This window comes from Scophthalmus maximus, chromosome 5, assembly GCF_022379125.1.
Source record: "Scophthalmus maximus strain ysfricsl-2021 chromosome 5, ASM2237912v1, whole genome shotgun sequence".
Classification (NCBI taxonomy): Eukaryota; Metazoa; Chordata; class Actinopteri; order Pleuronectiformes; family Scophthalmidae; genus Scophthalmus; species Scophthalmus maximus.
The window spans coordinates 15,083,880-15,105,445 of record NC_061519.1 but is presented as its reverse complement, the minus strand read 5'-3'; the positions used below and the strand labels follow the sequence as shown (position 1 = coordinate 15,105,445).

The window sequence follows — 21,566 nt, the reverse complement described above, 5'->3', positions numbered from 1 at the left end:
TAATAATGTACTGTTGTACACCACCAGATGGCAACAGAGAACCACAGTAAGAAACCATCACACAGAAAAGGAAACGCCATAAAGCCAATTGCTTGTTTTTTTATTTGTTTTAGCCAAAACACACAATTTACCCATACTGGTTTTCACTTGGTGTATTAATTGTTCCATTACTTGATTCAACCTCCACAGGCTGAAGGCAGAGCTGACAGATTCACTGTATCTCTGGGAGATGAACATCAGAAGAAAGGCTCTATCTCTGCGTGCGTGTGTGTGTCTGTGTGTCTGTGTGTCTGTGTGTGTGTGTTGTGTTGTGTTGCGTTGTGTTGTGTTGTGTTGTGTTGTGTTGTGTTGTGTGTGTGCAGGCATTTGATCAACATCTTCGATTAGACGTCGGCTTAACAAGTCAGATCCCCCACCACCACCTCCCTCGTAGGCAGGGGGGGGTCCTGGGTGCATTGGCCCCCACTGTAAAGGTCACTCTGCAGAGGTCAAAGGTGACCACACATGTACACACACACACACACACACACACACACACACACACACACCGATCTCTCTGAGAGCAATCCTTCGTCCTTTCTTTCCATCTCTCCTGTCCAGTCAGGTTCTGCCCTCCTCTATCGCTCTTTCTCTCTCCCTCCTTCTTTTTTTTTCTCTCAGCTCTATTTGAAATTGATTGTCTTCTACCATCACAAAGACACTTGGTACTGATTGATTGATTGGTAAGGGGAAGAGGAAGAGAACATCGACACTGGGGGCTTCCAGAGCTCTGAGGTCTGTTTGAAGGAAAAAAGCAAATGATGCCATTTTGATGCACTGGAAGAAACCGTATTTCAGCCGCCCGGCTGTCTGTTTGTTTAGGCTCCTAAAGCAGACAAACAGCCGGGCCGATTGAATTCAGTTTAGAGCTGAAACACGGGAACAAAACGGAGAAACTGGCACACAAACTCACACTCGCACGTACATGATGAAACAAGGGGTAAGTACAGATACAGACATGGAAGTGTGGAGACCGTCTCCACACAAAGGGCGGGTTTACAACAGGGGGAGAGAGACACAGTGATGAAGCTGATACACGTACAAATACACTTTTTTATACAAATGCACAAACAGCACATAAAAGACAGAGCTAAAAAAGAATGTAAAGATCATTTGGAAACCATAACCAGTCAGGGTTTTGTTCCCTGTTTCTCCCCCTCTCCTTCACCTGTAGAGGTATAGTTCATCCTGCAGTTTATATACACTTATATAGTATCCATGCATAAAAGAATTGCTTGTCACACCTCTAATAACAGAGGTGCTTTGGTTGGATCTCTTTTTTTAATGTGGGAATTACTTTAACACACATAGGAGACACAAATTTCAAACACAAAATAAGCCAAATAAAAAAAGCCAAATCAGAACGTAGTGTGTCCTTGGTGTCTCATTTAACAGTTGTCTCAGTTACCACATCATATTTTCTTTTTTGTATTTTCTTTGTCACATAGTATGATCATTCATAACCCAAACTCTTCCTCCCCATTTCTTCCTCCTCCTTTAGTCTCTTAAGCGCAAAAAGGACAACGTGCAAACCTACAAACAATAACTAAAAAAAAAAGTTAAACCATAAAACAGGTTACACTTCACACTCTCCTTTTAAGAAATACAAAACAGAACAATCATTTTGCCGTGACTTTAATGTCACTCTCATTGCTAAACATTGTCATTATTGTTTCACTACATAACCTTTACAATAAAGATTTGAGGTATATCGAGATGAATTGTCTACACATGCCTGCCTCGTTGCGACGATACCCTGGACAGAGGGACCAACGAAGAGGTTTTTGGATGGATGGGGGTCACCGGTGGGCATCATGTGTTTTTATGAGATGAGAGAATTTCTGAAATTGGTTGATTGTTGAGACAGGTTACGCCTACAGATGTGACTCAATGAACGAGCAGGATCAGAGGGATTTGTAAACCAGCCAGATACACACACACACACCTACACTCCGATTATAAATTACACAAAAATATCTCTGGCGGGAGAGTGTGTGCATGTGTGTATCATGGAGGGGGACTCAGTGAGATGACATCTTACCAGCATGTAAAACCACACACAACATCTTGTGGTCGTAAACAATCTTTTCCCCCTCATTGCGTGAAAAAAAAGTGCTCTCAGAACAAAAGTGGCTTTTTAATGTCATGAGGACCCCTCCAGTGTTGCTCCCCCTTCACCCAGTGTGTGCCCCCCTTCACTTTGAACACCGTGTGTGATTGTGTGTGTGTGTGTGTGTGTGTGTGTTAGCGTGTGTGTGTGTGTGTGTGTGTGTGTGTGTGTGTGTGTACGTGTGTGTTCAGAGCAGTCCAACCCCTGGTTGAAGGAAAAAGGCACTCAACTCTTCCCACATAACAAACACCTCTGTGTGTGTGTTTGCCATGCAAGCACGGCTGCTCTGCTGAAGTGTTTATGTGCACGAAGAAGCATATCTGCACCTGTCGGCGAATCTGCATGTGTGTGTTTGCATACGTGTGGTGTTTGCTTGTGTGCACGTCCCAAGTCCAGTGTGAACTCGGCAGGCTTGAAGTATCTTTGGTATTGATGGCTGTGTCACACAGTCCACTCTATTCTGTGCCACACACTCACACTCACACACACAAACTGTTTCTGTAGCTAACTCTCTGGTTCTGGGTCTGAACTTCAAACATCTGCACTAAACCCCAACAAAGGTTTTCCCATTTGTTATAGTGCACTACATGACGACCAGAGCCCGACCTGTGGAGGAATGTCACTTGGCTGTTTCCTACCAGTCTGATGACAGGCCTCTGGTGCTCCGTGCCTCCTCCTGCTGCACCCTTCTTCCTTCGGTCTGCTTCTCCTCTCTAATATGATTATCTCCCGCTACAAGATGCTACACAAGAAGTGGCTTTGCCCACACACACAAAAAAAGAGGCGGTTCTCATGGTAACCAAAAACACCATCTGCAGAGGAATGTGACAGTCCGGTTCAAAGGAGGTCAATGTTCAGAGATCAAGAAAGAGGTCCTTCATGTCCAGACAGTCCAGCGATTCCATCACACAGGTATTAACAGATATGCACAGTTTGTCACTTCCTTTGTCTGTGCATAGGATCAGTCTATGACGTGTTGATTCTTCGTCCTTTTTTTTCAATCTTTACGTTTTTACATCTTTTTTAACAAGGTGCTTCTTCACATATAGTTTCAGCACAACATAGCACAATAGTCATGAGAGAGAAACCATGTGTCTATGGTACTAATATTACCCGCATCAATAGTAAGGAGGGAAAACAAAAGGGAAAAAAAAACACACAACAGGAGGGGTTAGCAAGAGAGTATATAAATAGAGAATAGATAGGACAGAGAGATGAACTTAAAGATTATTTACAGTCATTTTCGTTGTGTTTCACGTCAACCGCATCAATGTTTTTCTTTTCTGAGGTATGGAATAGGCTACATGCCTCTATAGTGCTCGCAGTTCGAAGGTTGTAATGACACGGGCCAGACGCAGTGAGGCGCCTGGCGAAGGAGCAGGCTGCACCTGTTCTCTGATTATCATAAAGAGGCAAACATCATTGGCACTCAGGATCCTATATTGTGACATTTGACCTCTGTGTTTGGCCACTAGAACAGAGCAGACCCCCCCACCATCATCACCACCACCCTCCCTTTAAACTCTACGCTCAGGGACGACACCTTTGAAAGTGGGGACTGAGCCCCGGTTTGATTGTTTTCCTCTTAACCTGAAAATATCCTCTCATGTGGCCACACCGGCTATGGCCATGTAGCCATACAACAAGTCTTAAGAAACAAACATTCAAAATATGTATAAAAGGATGTGTGGATTTATCACGTTTTATCATTTTGTCTCTGTGTGTTCGGCGTTTCCGGGGCTACACTTATGCTTATATAGAGTATTGGCACCTGTGTCCTTATAGAAATCTTACACTGCAGGCTATGGTGTGTCGAAGGCCTGCTGGAGACGTGAGTCATAACTAAAGCAACATGCTCTCAACATGTGCAGAGGTCGTGTAAATTGACAGCAGGTGGCACTGTGACTCTGACATGGACCATTGAATCACTGCAGAGGAATTACACCCCTGGATCACAGGCGGGATGCGCACATTGCACGCGCACGACGCACACGCGGCGCGCAAGCGGTGACGCGGAGCTGCGAGTTGGTATGTCTTGAGAGGGCCAAAGGACCTGCCGAGAGCATTTCACTGATAATTGACACTCAGACGCATCTCTCAATCAGCCACCGTGTGTGTTGCTGAAATGAGGAGTGGTTGATCACGGGCCCGCAGACTCACGTGCTCTCTGATTTCTGGCTGATTTGTGAAGAGCGCCGTGTGGCTGTTCCAGGTTCTCCGTCTTAAAGCTATCGGTTCCTTGTCATGAGTGATTCTTTGGTGTGTGTGTGTGTGTGTGTGTGTGTGTGTGTGTGTGTGTGTACATCCCAGACAACAGGCGAACCCCTCCTCCCATTTCGAGGCTTAAACGCGGACCCACGGTATGGTTTGGTGTCGATGAATTTTCTTTGGTTTTACGGTGGATTTATTTATTAAGAGCCACGTGTGAGGGAAACTCCCCTACAGCTACTGGGTCATTGGTTTGAAGAGTCACGATTTGAAATGCATGTCAGCCCCCAAGAGTAGCATTCAGATTCATAGAAAACACAGGGAGCTTTGAGAATCTGATTCATCTGCACAAGTCCTCAGCACTTTGAGCAGATGAATCAGATGAGTGATGAGAGGCTACACACCCTAGAGCTCAGCAGGATCAGAGTAGGGGCCCACCGCTTTAATGATAAACACCACCCCCCCCCCCTCCCTCCTTCAACCTCCATGCATCTGTTCAACATGTGCCCTGCCACCGTCAGGCCTTGGAAAACGTGTTGGCAGAGGAGGTACCAGGTTGGATTTGTGAGGCATTGTTGCTGCTGCTGTTTCCGTGAGGAGTGTGCATGTGGCCGTGCAGCCCGTGGCCGTGCTCCTCTGCTGTGTCCCAGCGGTCCGTGGAGCGGCGGCGTGAGTTCATGAAGAAGTTGGAGACGGTGGAGAGCTCCAGGCCCAGCTGCTGGGAGATGGTGATCTGCATCTCTTTGGAGGGCCGGCGGTTCTCTCTGAAGATGGCTACCAAGGTGCGTCGCTGCAGGTCGGTGAAGACCAGTCGCTGCTTCTTTGGCACCTGGTTACGCTCTCGCCCTCGGTCCTCCTCCTTGCGTTTACATGCTGCAGAGAGAAATGGGGAAGTGACAGGAGGGAGAAGAAAGAGACGGGGCAGAGTTTTTATTGCCATTCAAATGTGCATTGCTCCTGTAAATTTCCAGAATTGAGAAATGGGAGGGAAGAAACAAATAGCTGATGCAACACATGGCCTCATTAGCAAAAACAAAGAAATGTAAACAGGAAGAATTGTGTGTGTGTGTGTGTGTGTGTGTGTGTGTGTGTGTGTGTGTGTGTGTGTGTGTGTGAATGGGAATGGGAATTTGGAATGGGAATTATAATATTTCATTAAAATGTGTTGAGGTTATTGTTCGAGTGTAAATTGCAACATGACTGTGTGGTAATGCACAAAACTGTCGATGAGAATGAGCAATGTAACATCAAAGTAACATCAAGTAGGAGAAGAGAATGCTGCCAACAGAAGAGAGAGTGGGAAAGTTGGAAGGCAGAAAGGGAAGCAAGAAGTCAGCGAGTCGACACTGGTGAGAGAAAAAATATCTGAATTGAAACATTTTTTTCTGACTTTCAAATTCTGAGAGTCAAAGACAGAGATATTTGTTTATGAAATCTCGCTTAAATCGGTCTTTACGCGCGGAGTACCACCCGACTTCTAGTAGTTTTTGCAGGTTCCAGCCATTTCCACTATTGTATTTGCTGTTTTCTTACCTTTCCACACAGCCGTGGTCTCCCCCCTTTCTTGCACCTTGGTGTTAAAATCAACTTGAATTTGCTTGACAGTCAATCTTTCTTCTATTTGCTTGTCAGTTTTCAATGACGACTATATGTTGTCGTCCCCTGCAGCTGCAAACTGGTGCGGAAATAAAACCCTCTTCCTGTCTGGTGAGTACGAGGACCCTCCAACATCCGAGATGTAAGACTCGATGGTTTATTTTTGTGCAGAACAAACAAACAAATGAACATGTTTTGTTTTAAACACGAACACGAAGCCCGTGCCTGTTTACATTCATGATATAGCTTGTGGGTTGCAAAATCATTTTTTCCAGCAGCTGAGCGTCAACGCCCAGATGTCGGACTCTATTGCAGCTGCAGTGGAAGATGACAATAACATGGACAGATGGATTCAAGGCAAGTTTCAAACCGCTAGAAGTGCAGTGAAATGAAGTGAGGCCAGTGGCTGCCTGGAGGATAAGAAATTAATCTACAAATTTATAGAAGGCGCAGGAAATTGACATAAGTGGCATAAAGTGGGGGCAGATAATGGACCATACAAGTTGGGGAAGGATGACGAGTCGAATTATATTCTGCTCGGACGATTCGGTTTAATTTGCCTCTAATGACAGACCTCTCTCAGGAAAGAAGAGGCCGTGGCGGACAAATTGTTTTCACTGTGGCTCTGTGTTGAAACCGGAGGAGCGTGATGTGAAATGCTGACAAAGAAGCGCTCCGCCGTGCCTGGGTGCACCGTCAGATGGCTCGGCTCTGGCTGTGGAGACTGGAGGGAGTCTGTTCTGTTCTGCTGCCCTAAAAAGCTGCAATGATCGATTTTCCGCGGTTTTCTCCCGAACACGTGGTCCAGTAATCAGGGCTCCCTTCCCCACCCGATCGATCCCCATCGATCCGCGAGGCCGAGGTGTGTGTGTGTGTGTGCGTGCGCGCGCGCGTGTTGGGGAATATAGCTCAGGAGCGCGCTTCGTGACAGACGGACAGACAGAAATTGTTTATCTGTGGAAGAACAAAAGAGATGTGGCGGAAAAGTGTGGCAGTCATCCAGTCTGAGAGATCCGGAGGAGGACAAAACATTGTCTCTCACACTGTGCAGGCTATATGACACTGTGCATTTTCATTTTTGTTAAAAAAAGAAATACAATTTTTTTTGTTTTTAAAGGTATGCGCATGCACGACATATGGTCTGCTGGCGTGCATGAAAGAAAGAAACAGAGTGAGGAATGATTCCCCCCGTCTTGTGTGTGTGTGTGTGTGTGTGTGTGGAGGAGGAGGAGGAGGAGGAGAGGGATGAGATGAAGGGGAGAGAGGGACTAAAGCTGCAGCTCCTGTGCAAGGTGGTGTATGCAAATGATTGATGACTTTACAGCAGGTTTAGACAACAGCAGTAAACAGATTTGACTGTGAGGGGGAGATCAATATAAATGTGCACATGCGTATGCATGCCTGTGTGTGAGCGTGCATGTGCTTGAATTGCCATTGTTCATGCTTTGTTACTGCAAGCGAAGCATAATTACGAGACATTTTTCCCCCAGCACAAGGAGGTTATGTGTTTGTCCCCACGTTAGAGCCTCCACCGACACATCACTCCATCCCTCCTCGACTTCCTCAACTCCTGTTGTTTTTCTCAATTGTTTTAATTTGCCCTCAGATTGATAGCCCCTATATTGATTGATCTGCACTTCAGAACCATTTCATGGAACGTTTATTCAATTGGTTCAGGCCCAGCCATGCCAGAATCTCCTCACGGCTCTTTAAGTGCTGTCTCAAACCAAACTCAATACTCCCTAATGTAATGACTGAATGCTAGTGCTAATATAGTGATAATTTAATATGTAATGCCTGTTTTCGAACAACTTGTGCTACCGGCCATTTTACAATGCCAACACCACTCTGGTTCTCCTCCCATCAGCTCAAATGCAGCTCTGCAGCTCGGAGGGGACCGACAAGTCCGCCATCCTAACCCAAGTGAATCCAAGGAGTTAGCACAAGGCCTGGGCCTGAATGCTCAATACATATTGCACATAATCAATAGGTCCATATCAAATGAGACTCCACTGGCCCTGTGGACATCCCCTTCCCCAGCCATGAATAGGACCACAGGGAAGGAGAAGAGGGAGCTGCTCATTAAAGCCACCCCTCTTGAGACACGGACCACGCGGTCGTGGGCTATCTTTAGGTGCCTCATTACCAAATGAGCTTTTCTAAAGAGACAGTTTGTGAGCACTCTGCAGTCTCAAGTGGCACTTGCTCATGTCGCCTCTTTCATACGCCCCAGCGTCAGCAATGCTAAAGGTACCATGCAGGCAACTGCCAGTTTGCTTAATCTCAACCTCTTGTGGATCCAAAGATGAACCGACTGGTTTGTGCAGCATGTTAAGTTGCACTCGTGGCTCTTTTAAGAGCAGCTCTGCTTTATCGCGTATGTGGCTGCTAATTGATTTCGACTATGCACTTATAATGTGAAAATGCAGTATAGGTGGATGCGGGGTTTCGCCTGTGATTGCAGGGCATTTACAACAAAAAGCAAAGCAGAAAAGTCGCTGCTATTCATGTCAAAATAAGATGAGATAAGGTGTACCTTTATTGATCCCCGTTGAGGAAATTCCAAAAGATCACAAGTTACGTATCGCCTCATATTAGTTTGATTACCAAATAACTAATTATCACAATCACACCAATTGCTCCCTTCTAATTGAAAAATAAAGATGAATGTGCAAATGTTGTTTTTCCACTAGAAATGTGTCTCCTGCTGCACTGAAAAGTCCATTGTCATTGTTTCCAGGTCATCAGACTTGTGCAAGGTGTATGCTGACCAAAACTAGAACAGTGATGTCACATGTTTTGATATATGTGATCATCTTAAACTCATTGGGAGAAACTGTCCCCATTCAGTTTATGAATTTGAACCCTGCAAATCCATCTTTCTGCAAAAAAAAAAAATTCTTTAATTTGAGGAGGACTTTAAATGTCCAGTTGATTACAGCTGTGTTTACAACCTGAATCACATCAACAGCAGAAGATGGGTTTGGTCTGGAGACATTCTACCTTGTGTGTGTGTGTGTGTGTGTGTGTGTGTGTGTGTGTGTGTGTGTTGACAAAGTCACATGCATTAGTAGATGTGATCACACTCATGGGTCTACATCCATAACCTGAGCTGTTGTGAAGTGAAAAGGCAGCTTTACTGAGACCCTGATCCTCAGAATGCAGACAAACACAAATATAAACAAAAAGCACTTAGGTAATAGGAGACTATTCCACGTGCGTGTGTGTGCATGTGTGTGTATGTGTGTGTGTGCATGAGACATGAGGTGGTGGTGGAGGGGGGGTGTAAGGGGGTAAATGGGGGGGGGGGGGGGGGGGGGTTAGGGGCAGACGGTGAACTAACCGCACCGTGCTGCTGCTAGTCGACGCCTGGACGGACGGATGAGATCGGACCTTGTGTGCGGTGAGACGGGCCCTCTCCCGCCCTGGACGGACTACTGCAGGCGAGAAAGAGTTTGGCGTCAATCACACCTCTCAGATGTACGGTTATTGATTATATTGATCATATTATAGGCCTATTCATTGCTGGGAATTAAAACGCTCGAATGCCCCCCCCCCCCCCCCCCCCCCCCCCCCCCCCCCCCCCCCCCCCCCCCCCCCCCCCCCCCCCCCCCCCCCCCCCCCCCCCCCCCCCCCCCCCCCCATCACCACCACCCACACCCGTACAACACACAGCGGCAGCGGTGAAACCAAACCGTCCCTTCACCCTTAAAATACCCTCCATTGATCGCGATTGGATTATTTGAAAGCTTTCGTTTAATTGTCGATGTAAAGCCTGTGTCGTCTTGTTGAGACCAGTGATCGGCAGCTTTACAGCCTGTCAGATATAGACTTGCAGTCTATAAAACGTCTGCTTGGCTTGCGCTACTTTCAGATGTTTCTCATGCCCTTTTTTTTCATTCTGAGTGAATCGTGTAGAGATTGTGTTTACCCGAGAGAGAGTCGAGAATTAATGTGAATGTTCACCTCGGGGAGAAACACGCTCCTATCAAACACGTGTCGTTGCATTTCAGAGAATTAAACGAAGATCTAGATGCAAACGGAACAGAAAAGGTGAGCAGATTAGGGAACAGTTGAAGTGTAGCAACAGTGATCAAAAAACATATTCCGAAACATGTAACACTCTAATTTTACAAGGAAATATAAGAGGCATATTGTCTGAATGATTTAGTCGATATTTTAGATTTTTGCTTTTATATAATGTTTTTATTGAACCCTAAGATGTCCCATTTAATCTTTTCATTTCATGCGATTCTTATTTCTTGTCTTTTTTTCCTTTTTTTAATAGATATTTTATTTGGGATCTTTCATTTGCAGAGAATAGCACCAACAAAGAACAATGTTTGGAATATTAAGAGATGTGCGGCCTGTATTAGACGTCTCAATCTATACTGGGGGGGGGGGGAGGTTTAAAATAAAATGTGAAACTACAAACTATAAACAGCAACAACAATTTTAATAGCAGCGATTTTAAATTTAAATGATGGTTTTATAAAAATGACCATTGTCAGTTTGAGAATGTTTTTTTATGAACAAAGTTTTAGTTGGTTTCTGTTTTAATAAATGAAACACAAACAGTCTCACACATAGAGCTGTAGCCTAAATAATGCTGAAACTATTTTTGATATATTATATTGGGGACAGTGAAGTTGAAGTTTAAAAATTCTACTTTGATCATTGAACTAAATGTTTTATTGGTATTTCCCTCTTTAACAACCAACTACTGCTGGTTCAGCCCCAGGAAGCCCTTTTACCAAACTGTCATGAAGCTAATTCACCAAGGTTTAAAAACAACGTGTTCTCCAAAATGAGAGTTGCAGCCAGATGAACAACATTTCTGCTGCATGTTTACGTGTTATCGAAAATGATTTTTGATTACACCTCAAGGCAAAATGTGAGGAACATTGAATATCTGTGAGCAGCTGGTTCATACATTTCTACCTCATAACCTCATTAAAAGAAATTCATTCATTTATATTCCATGTTGCAGCCCTGCATCCTGTGCACAAATCATATCCATGAAACATATGCTGTGATAAGAATGAGGGCTTTGAGTGCCACAAATATGTATTTTATCAGGCTCATGACATGAAAGGTCATTTCAAATGTTCGGCTGGAGGAGGTTTTGCAGTTCAGATGAACCCACACTCTACTGGGCTTGTTCACTGAGTGTGTTGTAAAGGTTTTTATAGGTCATGCTCTTATTTACCGAGTGTCAAAATATTTCGCAGCATGCTGTGTGCCCGTGCGGTGGCTGTGTGCAAAATGAGCTCTGCCTGTTACAGAGAGGGAGAGAGATGAACACAGAGAAGCGATGAAGTCGGGGTGGAAGGCAAAGGATCTGCTTTGCTGATGCTGGTACAGAGCCAGGAGAGACAGAAAGGGGGAGGCAGGGAGGGAGGGAGAAAGAGAGAGAGAGAGAGAGAGAATGAGAGACCCGAGGAGAGCAGAAGAGAGGAAATCAATACCGATTCAGAACGAGTCAGATAAGCCTGAACAATGTATAGTGCAGACACACTCTATAACCCAGTCACACACACACACACGTGTGCGCATGTGGAAGCACTCACACAGACACACACACACACACACACACACACGTGTGCGCGCATGTGGAAGCACTCACACACACACACACACACACACACACACGTGTGCGCGCATGTGGAAGCACTCACACAGACACGCACGCGCACACACACTTGCATGCCTCCATAAAGGCACATTACAATCCCCATAAAGCATATCAACCTTTAAAAATCAAATGACATCACAACCTTGGATCGCCTTAAGGATTCGCTGACATGAGCAGAGCGCGTCATTACTACAACTCGACAGGCGACGGGACGCTCGGACGCTCTTTGTCTACTGTGTGACGCTCTTCCGCTCATGTTGGTGTCTACATGTCAACCTCACTAGAAATATTACAATCTCTTTGGGACAGGTTTGACGGTTTGATGGGTTTTTTTAAATCTACTTTTCTTCCTCTCGCTTCACGGATGTGTTCTGGAAGTCTACGCCCTCCGCACCGGTGTCAGATCTGTGCTAGTGACATTTCCCAGGATGTTTGGGGTGTAAACCGTGTTCTTCAAACCCACTTACACACCCTGGGCCGCGGAGTTGAGGGCTGCGATGCCGGTGTGTGGTCCTCAACCGTTAACCACAGATCTGACTTTGCTTACCTAGGAGATGCTGTTACACGCGTTAACATTGCCACTCTGTGCATCTCTCTTTCTTCCCCTCTCCGTCTCCCTCATACTTATCAATTATTAAGGTCGGTATTGATCCTTTCACTACCCTGGCTCTATCTGGCTGTTCACACAGAGCCCAAACCTGCCTGCCCTCGCTCAATCAATGGCATCTCCCTGCTCGTCCGGCTCTCTTTCCACATGTCAGTTGTGCTTTTCTCCGTTTGCACTTAAGCGGAGGCCGACTGAAGTTTTGCACATCCCAATTTGGCCCATTTGAAATCTTCAGAAACGGCAGACGGATATTAATCTTTCATGGCACGAGCGAGTTAGATGGGCATTAAAAAAGACGGAGCTGGTGTTGAGAGAGGAGGCAGGACGGAAAATGGCTTTGTGTACCATTCGACTTCATGAAACATGTTTTCCTTCTCCTCCAGTCAATATTTTTGTTTTGTTTTGTTTTGTTGAATCCAAACAACCAGCCTGCCTGTTGCCAGGTTAACCAGTGAAAGATTCGTGATATTATTTTCATATGCTGCAGAGAGAGAGGGAGAGAGAGAGAGAGAAAGAAAAAAACAGAGAGGGAGAGCACCAGGGAGTGGGAGAGAAGGGGGTTGGGAAGGGGAAACAGCCTTATTGATCTCCTATGTGCAAAGCCAGGCAAACACTGAAAGGACAGAGCTACACTATTAATGACACTCACAGCCTCAGCTACTAATCCGTATCTATCTATCTATCTATCTCTCTATCTATCTATCTCTCTATCTCTCTATCTATCTATCTATGTTGCATTAACCACCCTGAAAACACGAGATCAAGTGTATGACCATTGTGTATTTTACTGTATATTTAAACATTAGCTCAAGGTTTTGACATTTATTTCTCTAAGTTGATGAAACCATTTTTCACCACATACTTGAAGTAATAATTGGGCACATTTGCAACTAATCTCATCACCTTTGGTGGGGGTTTTTTAGCATCCAAAAGTCTGCATTCTCTATATGTTCTTGTCCCTGTTACCAATTCCCATCCCAGCTCCAATCAATATTTCATCACAACTGTTCATGTGGCTTAACGTTGCCTTGAAATAGATCCAGGGATCCTATTGGTCCTAGATTTACAATAATACAATCTATTGTTTTTTATGGTTTTTTTAAATCTATATTTATAATAACTTCGTCCTGCAGGTTAATTCAGTGAAACTGACACTGTGATTTGTGTGGTGACGCAGTGGAAGACGCGCAGGTCCTGCGTAAACAAATAAAAACGGAAGCTCACACTAGTAATGAGTTTGAGCTATCATACCGTTTCTAAATTTAGTGCTTTTGCACCAGTGTACTAAATGAAAAGCCGGAGAGACCGTGCGGTTATTGCGTCTTTCAGCTGCGATACGAGTATTGATCCGTGTGCCACATTTAAAAGGGAGAGTGGGAACTGGCGTATTGATCAGGCAGCCTGGGGTCACCCCGCTTCTCCCGCGCAACTGGTTGGCCCAGTGGTGGAACCACCGCGGCCGTGTGTGTTAATGGTCGGACGGAGAGAAAGAAAGAGAGGGGGGGAGGAGGAGGAGGAGGACAACTATTTCGAGGTTTATTGTGAATCGATGGTGATTTGCTATGTGCCGATCAAAAATATAGACCTACAATTTCAGACAACAACAGCCCGCGTAAAGTCAAGTGTGCACGCCCAAAGCGATCATTCATATCAGTGGTTTCCAGAGATCTAAATGAAGAACAATTAGACGTGTTCTCTTGTTATTGATAATGTCTGTGCCTGTGTGTGTCAGGTTTTGGTAAAAGGGGAGAGAGTTCATTGCAGTGACGAAGCAGCTGTGGCTCTGCGCGCTTGGTTTTGTTCCGGATGAACTGTCCGTGGTGCTGAATCTTTGAGGCCCGCGCGAGTTTAGTGAGTCTGCTCTACACGAATAAAAACAACGGTAGGAGGGGTCCTGGCGGTCACTTCAGACAGAATAGGTGTAATGTGAAATATTAATAACACATTATCTTACCGGCCAGCCGGAGAGCGGACATCCGCTGAAACTCGGGCTCCTGCAGCCACTTCCACATCCTCCTGAAGGTCTCCCGGCCCGACTTGAGCTTACTCCAGGGTTTGGGGTTCCGTAGCAGGTCTGAGAGGGTTCCCTGCGACCGGCTCAGGATCCTCTGGGCGAATATGGCCTGCGGGATGGAGTACCGCTTTAACTCGGCCGTTATCCTCTGAGCCACTTCCTTTGTGTTGATCTCCTCCGCCTGGATGTTCGACCCCGCGACCCCCTGCCCGGCCCCGTGGCCGTGCCTCTCCCGGTCCCCGAGCATCACCGCGCCGTTCGCCTGGGAGTGGAGGTGACTGTGCGGGTGGTGGTGCATGCCGTTCAGGTTGGAGATCATGCCGTGGCCGTGACCCCCTAAGCTCCTTGCCAGGTGCTCTTGGTCACTTCGGGACAGCATGGAGGCGTGAGACTCAAACCCTGACACCGGGGAGATCATCTTGGCGTCGGTGGAGAGGTGCGCGCTCGGGCCGTACGCTGAAAGCGGCTGCTGAGAGTTGTGCAAAGAGCCCAGGCCGCTCGACAGAGGGGAGAGCGAGCCGTGGCCCATCCCGGACACGGACATTTCTTTGGGGTAGTGGCTGTACAGATTGCCCATGGAGGCGAGCCCCCGGTGGTCCTCCCGCATCAACGTGAAGCTGCCGCTGACGTTCCCGGCGGAGAGTCGCTGGTGAGCAGCAGCATGGTGGTGTGAGTGCGGGTGGTGGAACTTATCCGAGACGGTGGATATCGGAGGTAGATGCTGCAGGGGCGTCAGGGTGGTGTACGTGTTGCTAAGGCTCATGCCGGTCTCGCACATGCTGATGGACGGATGCAGGTGGCCGGAGAGCGCAGACGGGTCAGTCCGGTAGTCCCCGCCGGAGCCCTCCAGGAGCGAGGCCATGCCGGTGACCATCGCCGACCGTGCGCCGTGGGCGTGCGAGACCAGATTCCGTGGAGTGGAGCAGGGGGACGGAGACGGTCGCGTGTGCGGAGAGCTCATAAGGTCCCCCGCCTGGGAGTGCGCGGAGACGCTGTGAATGTTCTCCATGGTGAGCTCCATAGCCGAGACGATATATTTCCCCTGTCCCACCCTCCCCACCCTCTCCCCCTGTCTCTCCCTCTTGCTCCCGTCTCTTACTCTCACTCAGCGACGCGCGCTCTCTCGCTCTTTACCCTCTAAGCCTCCTGCAGCGATAAAATTACATTTGAACGCCGATCCATTGATTACAAATCTCCGATCGATCCAGTGTGGTGCAGATCGGTTCTCTTGTCCCGACGCAGGTGCACGGAACCGAACGACTCCGAGGCGTCTCAGCGCTTCATGTGGACGGGAGCTCTCCAGGGCGATATCTCATCTCTGGACCAACAGCGCGTCCACTAAGGGCAGGCTGAGCCACGTGTCAGAGAAATGGGAGCGCGTCTCCGTGTATTTAAAATATGGGGCGGGCACGAGCAGAGATTGCTCCATAGTCTCCCTCACCGGGAATTGAAAAAACGCGGCAGGTGGAAACAAAACCCCACGTTGGATATTTCACGGTTTTAACTCAGGCTGAATTTAGTTCGGTTTGGAGAGAAGGAAAAAAATCCATCTCCACGTTGCGTTACGTTGTGAGCAACGTGTTCGTCTACCTGTGCACGCGGGACACAACCTGACAGGTGATGATGGCCTACAAACGCGGATTTTGCGTAAAATACAGTCGGTATCAGTTTCCGGACACAGGAGTTCCTTTACAGATAAACTTTGTTTTCCCACGGACTGTATGGTTTTGCATTTATGCGCTTAGTGATAAACCTGATCGAAGTATTGATTGACAGAGATTAATGACGTGGCGCATGCCGGTTGAGGGAGGAGGAGGGGGGGGGGGGGGGGCGAGGGAAGGAGGTCACAAAGTAAGTTAGGATCCCAACGCTGCAGAGGACACAACACTGGTTCGTTGTGAAGTTCACCAAAACGCCCAGATACCTCTCCACAGAACCTGGAGAGTCCATATGAACACAAAATAATATTCCGTTATTAATATTTCAATATGACACTGGGGGAAAAAAAAGGAAAAAAATCTGTGGGAAAGTGATCTGCTGCTTTACAAGAGCTCAGTTTATGATTAAACTGAAAATTCAACAACAACGGTTTAACAATGCAATTACAAATACAAGGTCTGCTGAAACTTCTACTAATAATAATAATAATAATAAAAATGTTGTTGAATTTTTTTCTTTTTAACTACATTTGCTGTTTGTAATTTTGCATACGGTCCTGTGTTCAGTGTTTTAGCTCTAATCAGTCTGTTCACTAACAGAACAACCGGACACTCTGGCATCAGCACCGGGCTCGGTGCAGGTGATTGATGCATGTACAACCCGCGTGTGTGTGTGCGTATGCGTGTGTGTGTGTGTGTGTGTGTGCAGTTTTAGTAAGGAAAGGTGAGGAGCTTTCAAACACAAATAAGTTGTTTGTTTTTGTTGTGTCATTAGTCTTTTTAAAGGGATGTTTAGTCTCGATGATTTAGATGAATTTATGAATCTTTAATCGAAAATAACAAAAATTTAAATCCGCTTTATTTAGTAAGTTTATTCAACGTTAACACAAATAAAACGTCATATGCTCAGAGAGAATCGATTCTCCATTTTATTCAAAGTGGGTGTGCAAAATAAAACAATATTAAGCTTTTAAAATGCACACAGTCAATACGTTAAATTAATTTATATTGTGAACACTGGAAGTTTTACTATATGCTGCAAAAAAAATCAACTTTCCAATTTTTTTATTTTCCATTAATATTTGAAATTTTGGTACGAACAGAAGAAAAAATTAATTGATTGATATTTATGGCTTCTTCGTTTTTAGGAAATGAAGAACATGAGAACACACACAAGCGTTATTGCTGGTTGCATGTATTTTGCCCCATGTGAGTTGTAGGCCTCCTGTCCTCCGACACAAAATAGACCCACTAAATGAAAATCTGAGCCGAAGCTTTTCACTGCAGCTTTTTCTTATTTTACTTAACAGATTTTATTAATAAATATCGACATTGTCATCAGTTCCGTGGGCAAAACACAATTTGAGCAAAGTACAGCCCATAAATTAAAAAGGAGAAGCCCGTCCACACCGAATGTTATTTCTGGACGTCATAAAGCCCCGTGATTAAGCTGTTTACCCTAAAGTTCAGAAATTGATCGACTGCGTTCGATATATTGATCATCGATCACTTCATTCTCACTCGGCGCTGTTTGCTAAACAGAGGCTCTGGTGTGAGGTGGTCGCATGGTTAGGCTTTGACCTGTAGCACATGAATGACTGACACCGAAAATATTTATCGGAGAAATAAAAGTCAGCAGAAGCTGTTTTATTTCCTCCTATTTTCAAATGAAGTTAATCATATGAGATCCGTGTTTGTCTGTAATTCAGCTTCTTACGCCGACGTTAGTTCACTTGCAAGAGCTTATTTCGATTATGATCAAGCAAACCCCAAAAATATATTGGTTTATTTAATCGAACAAAAAGTAAAAGAAAAGAAAAAAACTTTCTATTGTTTTGATTGTTTTATTCTTAGGCTATACTTCGTTATAATAGATGCCTGTACTGTAACAGGGCGGTTGGACAGTAAGATCATTGTTTCTAACTGGTTTATTAAATTCATGTCAGTGTCTGTATTTATTAAAAACAATATGATGAGTGCAAAGTCCCCACAACCATCATTCGAGAAATTATTGTAATTTCTTATATGTGCCATAATTCCTGGTCACCTTGTGAGAAACAGTCACATGTTCATCACACAGGTTCTCTCACTGAGAAAGACTGACACAAATGGGGCCTTTTATATTAAAATGAAGAAAAAGTAAAAGACCAAGAAGAACAGAGCAAAGAATATCTCATCCAGCAGCAAAAGCATTCCACAAGTTTGCTCTGTCGGTTTGTCAAAATGTACTGAGGTTCCCTGTGTGCACCACTGAACTGAGTTAGGCTGCACTGTGTGTGCAAACACAGCATTAAAAATGAAGTAGTTGTTCAACCCCCAAAAAGAGATAAAGCTATCTGCTGTTTAACACGAGAAAATATGGAGCTGATAGCACGTCTTCATGTTTTTAAAAAAAAGATGAACAAAATGTATTGATTACATGTTTCACTGTGCAAGAACAAGCCTCAGTCGAAAAGGAAAAAAATAAATAAACATGTTGGCAGAAAGCAGACATGCTGAGATTCAAGTGTCAGGGACAACTAAGGAATTTCCAGGTGGGGGAAAAATATTAGATCCCCCACATGTCCTGCACTCTGCCTGGACGCAGCTTTTAACACGAGTGTGAAATGAATTATTTTAAAGGAAATTTTTCAACAGTCATTTTGATCAATTTTAAAATCAGGTGTTTTCCTCTCTACATTCCAAATGTACAGTGCCTGACTACAAAATGGTATTGTCATTTTTTTTTTTGCTGCAAATTTTAGCCAAACATGACTCTAAATATCTATTGCAGTCGATGTTAGTATTGAGTATTTTTATTTTCTATGCGCAATAATTAAAGGTTTGAATGAGATACAAGGATCCCCTAGGAGGTTGTGTCATACAATACGTGATATAGGTTTGTTTTCAATGATATTATTGAACATGCTGAAAGTCTTTCACTGCAAGCAGAGCATAATCATCAAAGCAATTTCTAAAAGACCTGATAAAAGAAGATATTATGGATTTATTATCACCTATATTTTGTTTTAGACATTAACTTTGCAGTTTATTGTCTCCCCCTATGTATATCGCAGCAGTATAAAAAAAAAGTATAGGCCAGCCTTATTACAGTAACATCTAATAAATCAGAGTAGAAAGTAAATTCACCTGTTTCACATAAAACTGTGCATTTGGATGATATAAATATGATTTTCCTACATTTCAACAGTGTCTGTAATTATGAAAAAACATAAATACATTTAGCAAAGATTGGTTTTACCCATGAAAAATCGTTTGTTTTCACATTTATGAATAAAAACAATCATATTGCCCTAAACAACTATTTATCTTGCTTGCTCATTTTGCACAATGCTGTAGATCCAAACTGTGATATTCTTGTCATTGATTATAATTCTCCTTCTGAGCTTTTTAAAATAGGTCCAGGATTAAGGCATAAAGTTTAAGAAAACATCAAGATGAAAAGATCATGTTTCCTCTTAAATTTGTGATTCTTTTTTTTTTCAGCCTTTCACCACATGCAGCAGTGATGGTGACATTTTCTCTAATCATATCTCTTTATCAAGTGAAAATGCACAGTGGTACAACTTCTCCAGCATCCATATCCTGCCAGGCACCGGTTGCTAAGTAACAGAACAAGAGACGTATTGAGACATGGTCAATCAATTCTCCTGCGAAGTGTGTGTGTGTGTGTGTGTGTGTGTGTGTGTGTGTGTGTGTGTGTGAGTGTGTGCGCGCTTGGTGTTTTGCACAGCCATATTGTCTCTGCAGTTGAGTATGCTGTGTGTGTTTGTATAAAGGGTTAGAGTGTGTGTTTCCACAGCTATGAAGGGAATTAAAGTTGATGAAATATCAGCAATGAACTCTTCTTGTTAAGTAGATTATTTTTTAAATGGATCACAAATTCCAGGATATTTTTCCACACCACTTCATTTCCACCACTTCATATTGAGAACAATATAATCCTCAACCATTTTATATCCAAAGGTCACAGGTCACCTTGCTTCTCCTCAAGGGATTATCTGCTTCTCATCACGTCGTTCAGTGCATTTAAAGGCTTATAAGGGAAACTCTTATCTTCCTCATACAGAGGCAAAGCAACAGATTATAAATCAACTGTGCCACTGGAGAACCTCATGCTGCCTGTACCCAAAAGGGATGCATTGGACTTCATTTGCTTGGCCCCGGATCGACAGCAGCACCGGGGCAAAAAACAACAACAACAATCCTGACCTCTGTGTCTGTTGACTTTGTTTTTTCCGAACACAGCACTTCCCTTCTCTTTGTGCACTGCAAAACTGTTGAATTTGTCAATTGTATAATTCAAGATGAGTATGAGGGTCTGGTGTGCGTGTGTGTGTGTGTGTGTGTGTGTGTGTGTGTGTGTGTGTTGAGGGGTTTTATAGGACAGACTATGTTATATGTTGTGCAGATTAGATTGAATTTGGGATATTTTACTCTAATCAGAAATCGAATATAAACTTCCGCCTGTCTCAGCCATGCAAGGAATGTTGCATTTATTGGCGAAGTGAACACGGCAGATACAAAATGCTCAGACAAATCACTCCATATCAAAACACATTTCTCTCAGCTAACTCCTCCCCAAAGATATTTGAGGTTTTTATTCAGCTTCCATTACTTAAAAAAATTCACTATAACCAAAAGAAACACGTATAGAAATGTACAGATTTACTGTAAACCCTATTCTCTACATCTGCCTCCCCTCAGGTCTCCTCCAGCATGGGCAGCGAAATATGCTGGTTTCATACACAGCATCGATTTTGCCCACGAACAAAGACAGACAGCGAGAGATGGAGACAGGGGAACGCAGGAGAGGAGGAGGAGTAAGAGGAATGAGAGATAGATGAAGAGCACTTGTCACGATTGTAAATTTTCCTGTTTTATCTAATGCACAGATCCTGTGTATTAATTATTGACAAATAGAAAAGGAGATACAAGGATGTGAATTGTTATATCTGGATAATTTAAAGGTTCTGTGAGTGTATACTTCCGGGGGGGGGGGGGGGGGGGTGATGACACACACACACTCATCAAGCCAGCTTTGAGCTCCAAATGGAGAAAAACTGATGTTTATACTGCAAATGAGTGTGAGACGGAGCAACAGAGCGAGAGACGGAAACAGAGAGCAACAGGGAAGAAGAAGGAGAGCAGAGAGAAGGAGAGAGAGAGAGAGAGAGTTGGGCTGGTGTTAAGGTGATTAGTCTGGTGGGTTGGCGATAGAGAGAGTTGATCAATAACCTATCGATCTCCCATTGCGAGTGTCAGGGGGGTAGTGGGAAAGAGAGGGAGGGCGAGAGAAAGGATAGGGAGGGAGTCGGTCCTGGCTTGACTTTTAAAAATCCTTTACTCTGCAGATGACAAATAACCCATTAGATCGCAGGAGAGCTGGAAAATCTGGAATCCTTTCTGCTGCACCCAAAAATGCACACACACACACACACACACACACACACACATTTATATATACATATATATATATATATATATATATATCTTTGCATTCACTGAATGTTGAAAATATTTTTCAATTTCAAATAAGCGTGATACTCTGGTGCGGTTTTTCAGATATGGGTGCATGCAAAAGAAAAATCATTTCCGTAAGTAGTGTGGAGGAACTATTGAGCTCAATGCAGTGAAGTTACTTAGCAGACCATTACTTCAAAGAATTCCTCTAGGCTGAAATATTCACTGAAGCAAGT

General features: G+C 44.5%; 1 protein-coding gene across 2 annotated transcripts; it reads right to left on the bottom strand.

The window, feature by feature from the left end:
* Window positions 1-28: 28 nt before the first annotated feature.
* On the bottom strand, window positions 29-15,230 carry onecut3b (one cut homeobox 3b). Of its 2 annotated transcripts, none has more exons than XM_035634781.2 (2): window positions 14,150-15,230; window positions 29-5,230 (listed from the first exon to the last, which is right to left on the bottom strand). In XM_035634781.2, exons 1-2 carry the CDS (start codon window positions 15,228-15,230, stop codon window positions 4,875-4,877), a joined length of 1,437 nt encoding a protein of 478 aa, XP_035490674.1. In that variant the 3' UTR covers window positions 29-4,874. The 2 variants fall into 2 exon arrangements, 1 of the variants encoding a protein (XP_035490674.1); XR_007030816.1 differs by lacking the exon at window positions 14,150-15,230 and adding an exon at window positions 5,891-6,440 and having other exon boundaries at window positions 5,143-5,230.
* Window positions 15,231-21,566: the final 6,336 nt, after the last annotated feature.

Excerpts from the sequence above, each read along its gene's own strand:
- onecut3b (XM_035634781.2), bottom strand. The coding sequence starts at position 15,230 with ATGGAGCTCACCATGGAGAACATTCACAGCGTCTCCGCGCACTCCCAG. Across the intron at positions 5,231-14,149 it reads GTCCGCTCTCCGGCTGGCCG|CATGTAAACGCAAGGAGGAG; the intron begins GTAAGATAATGT and ends TTCTCTCTGCAG.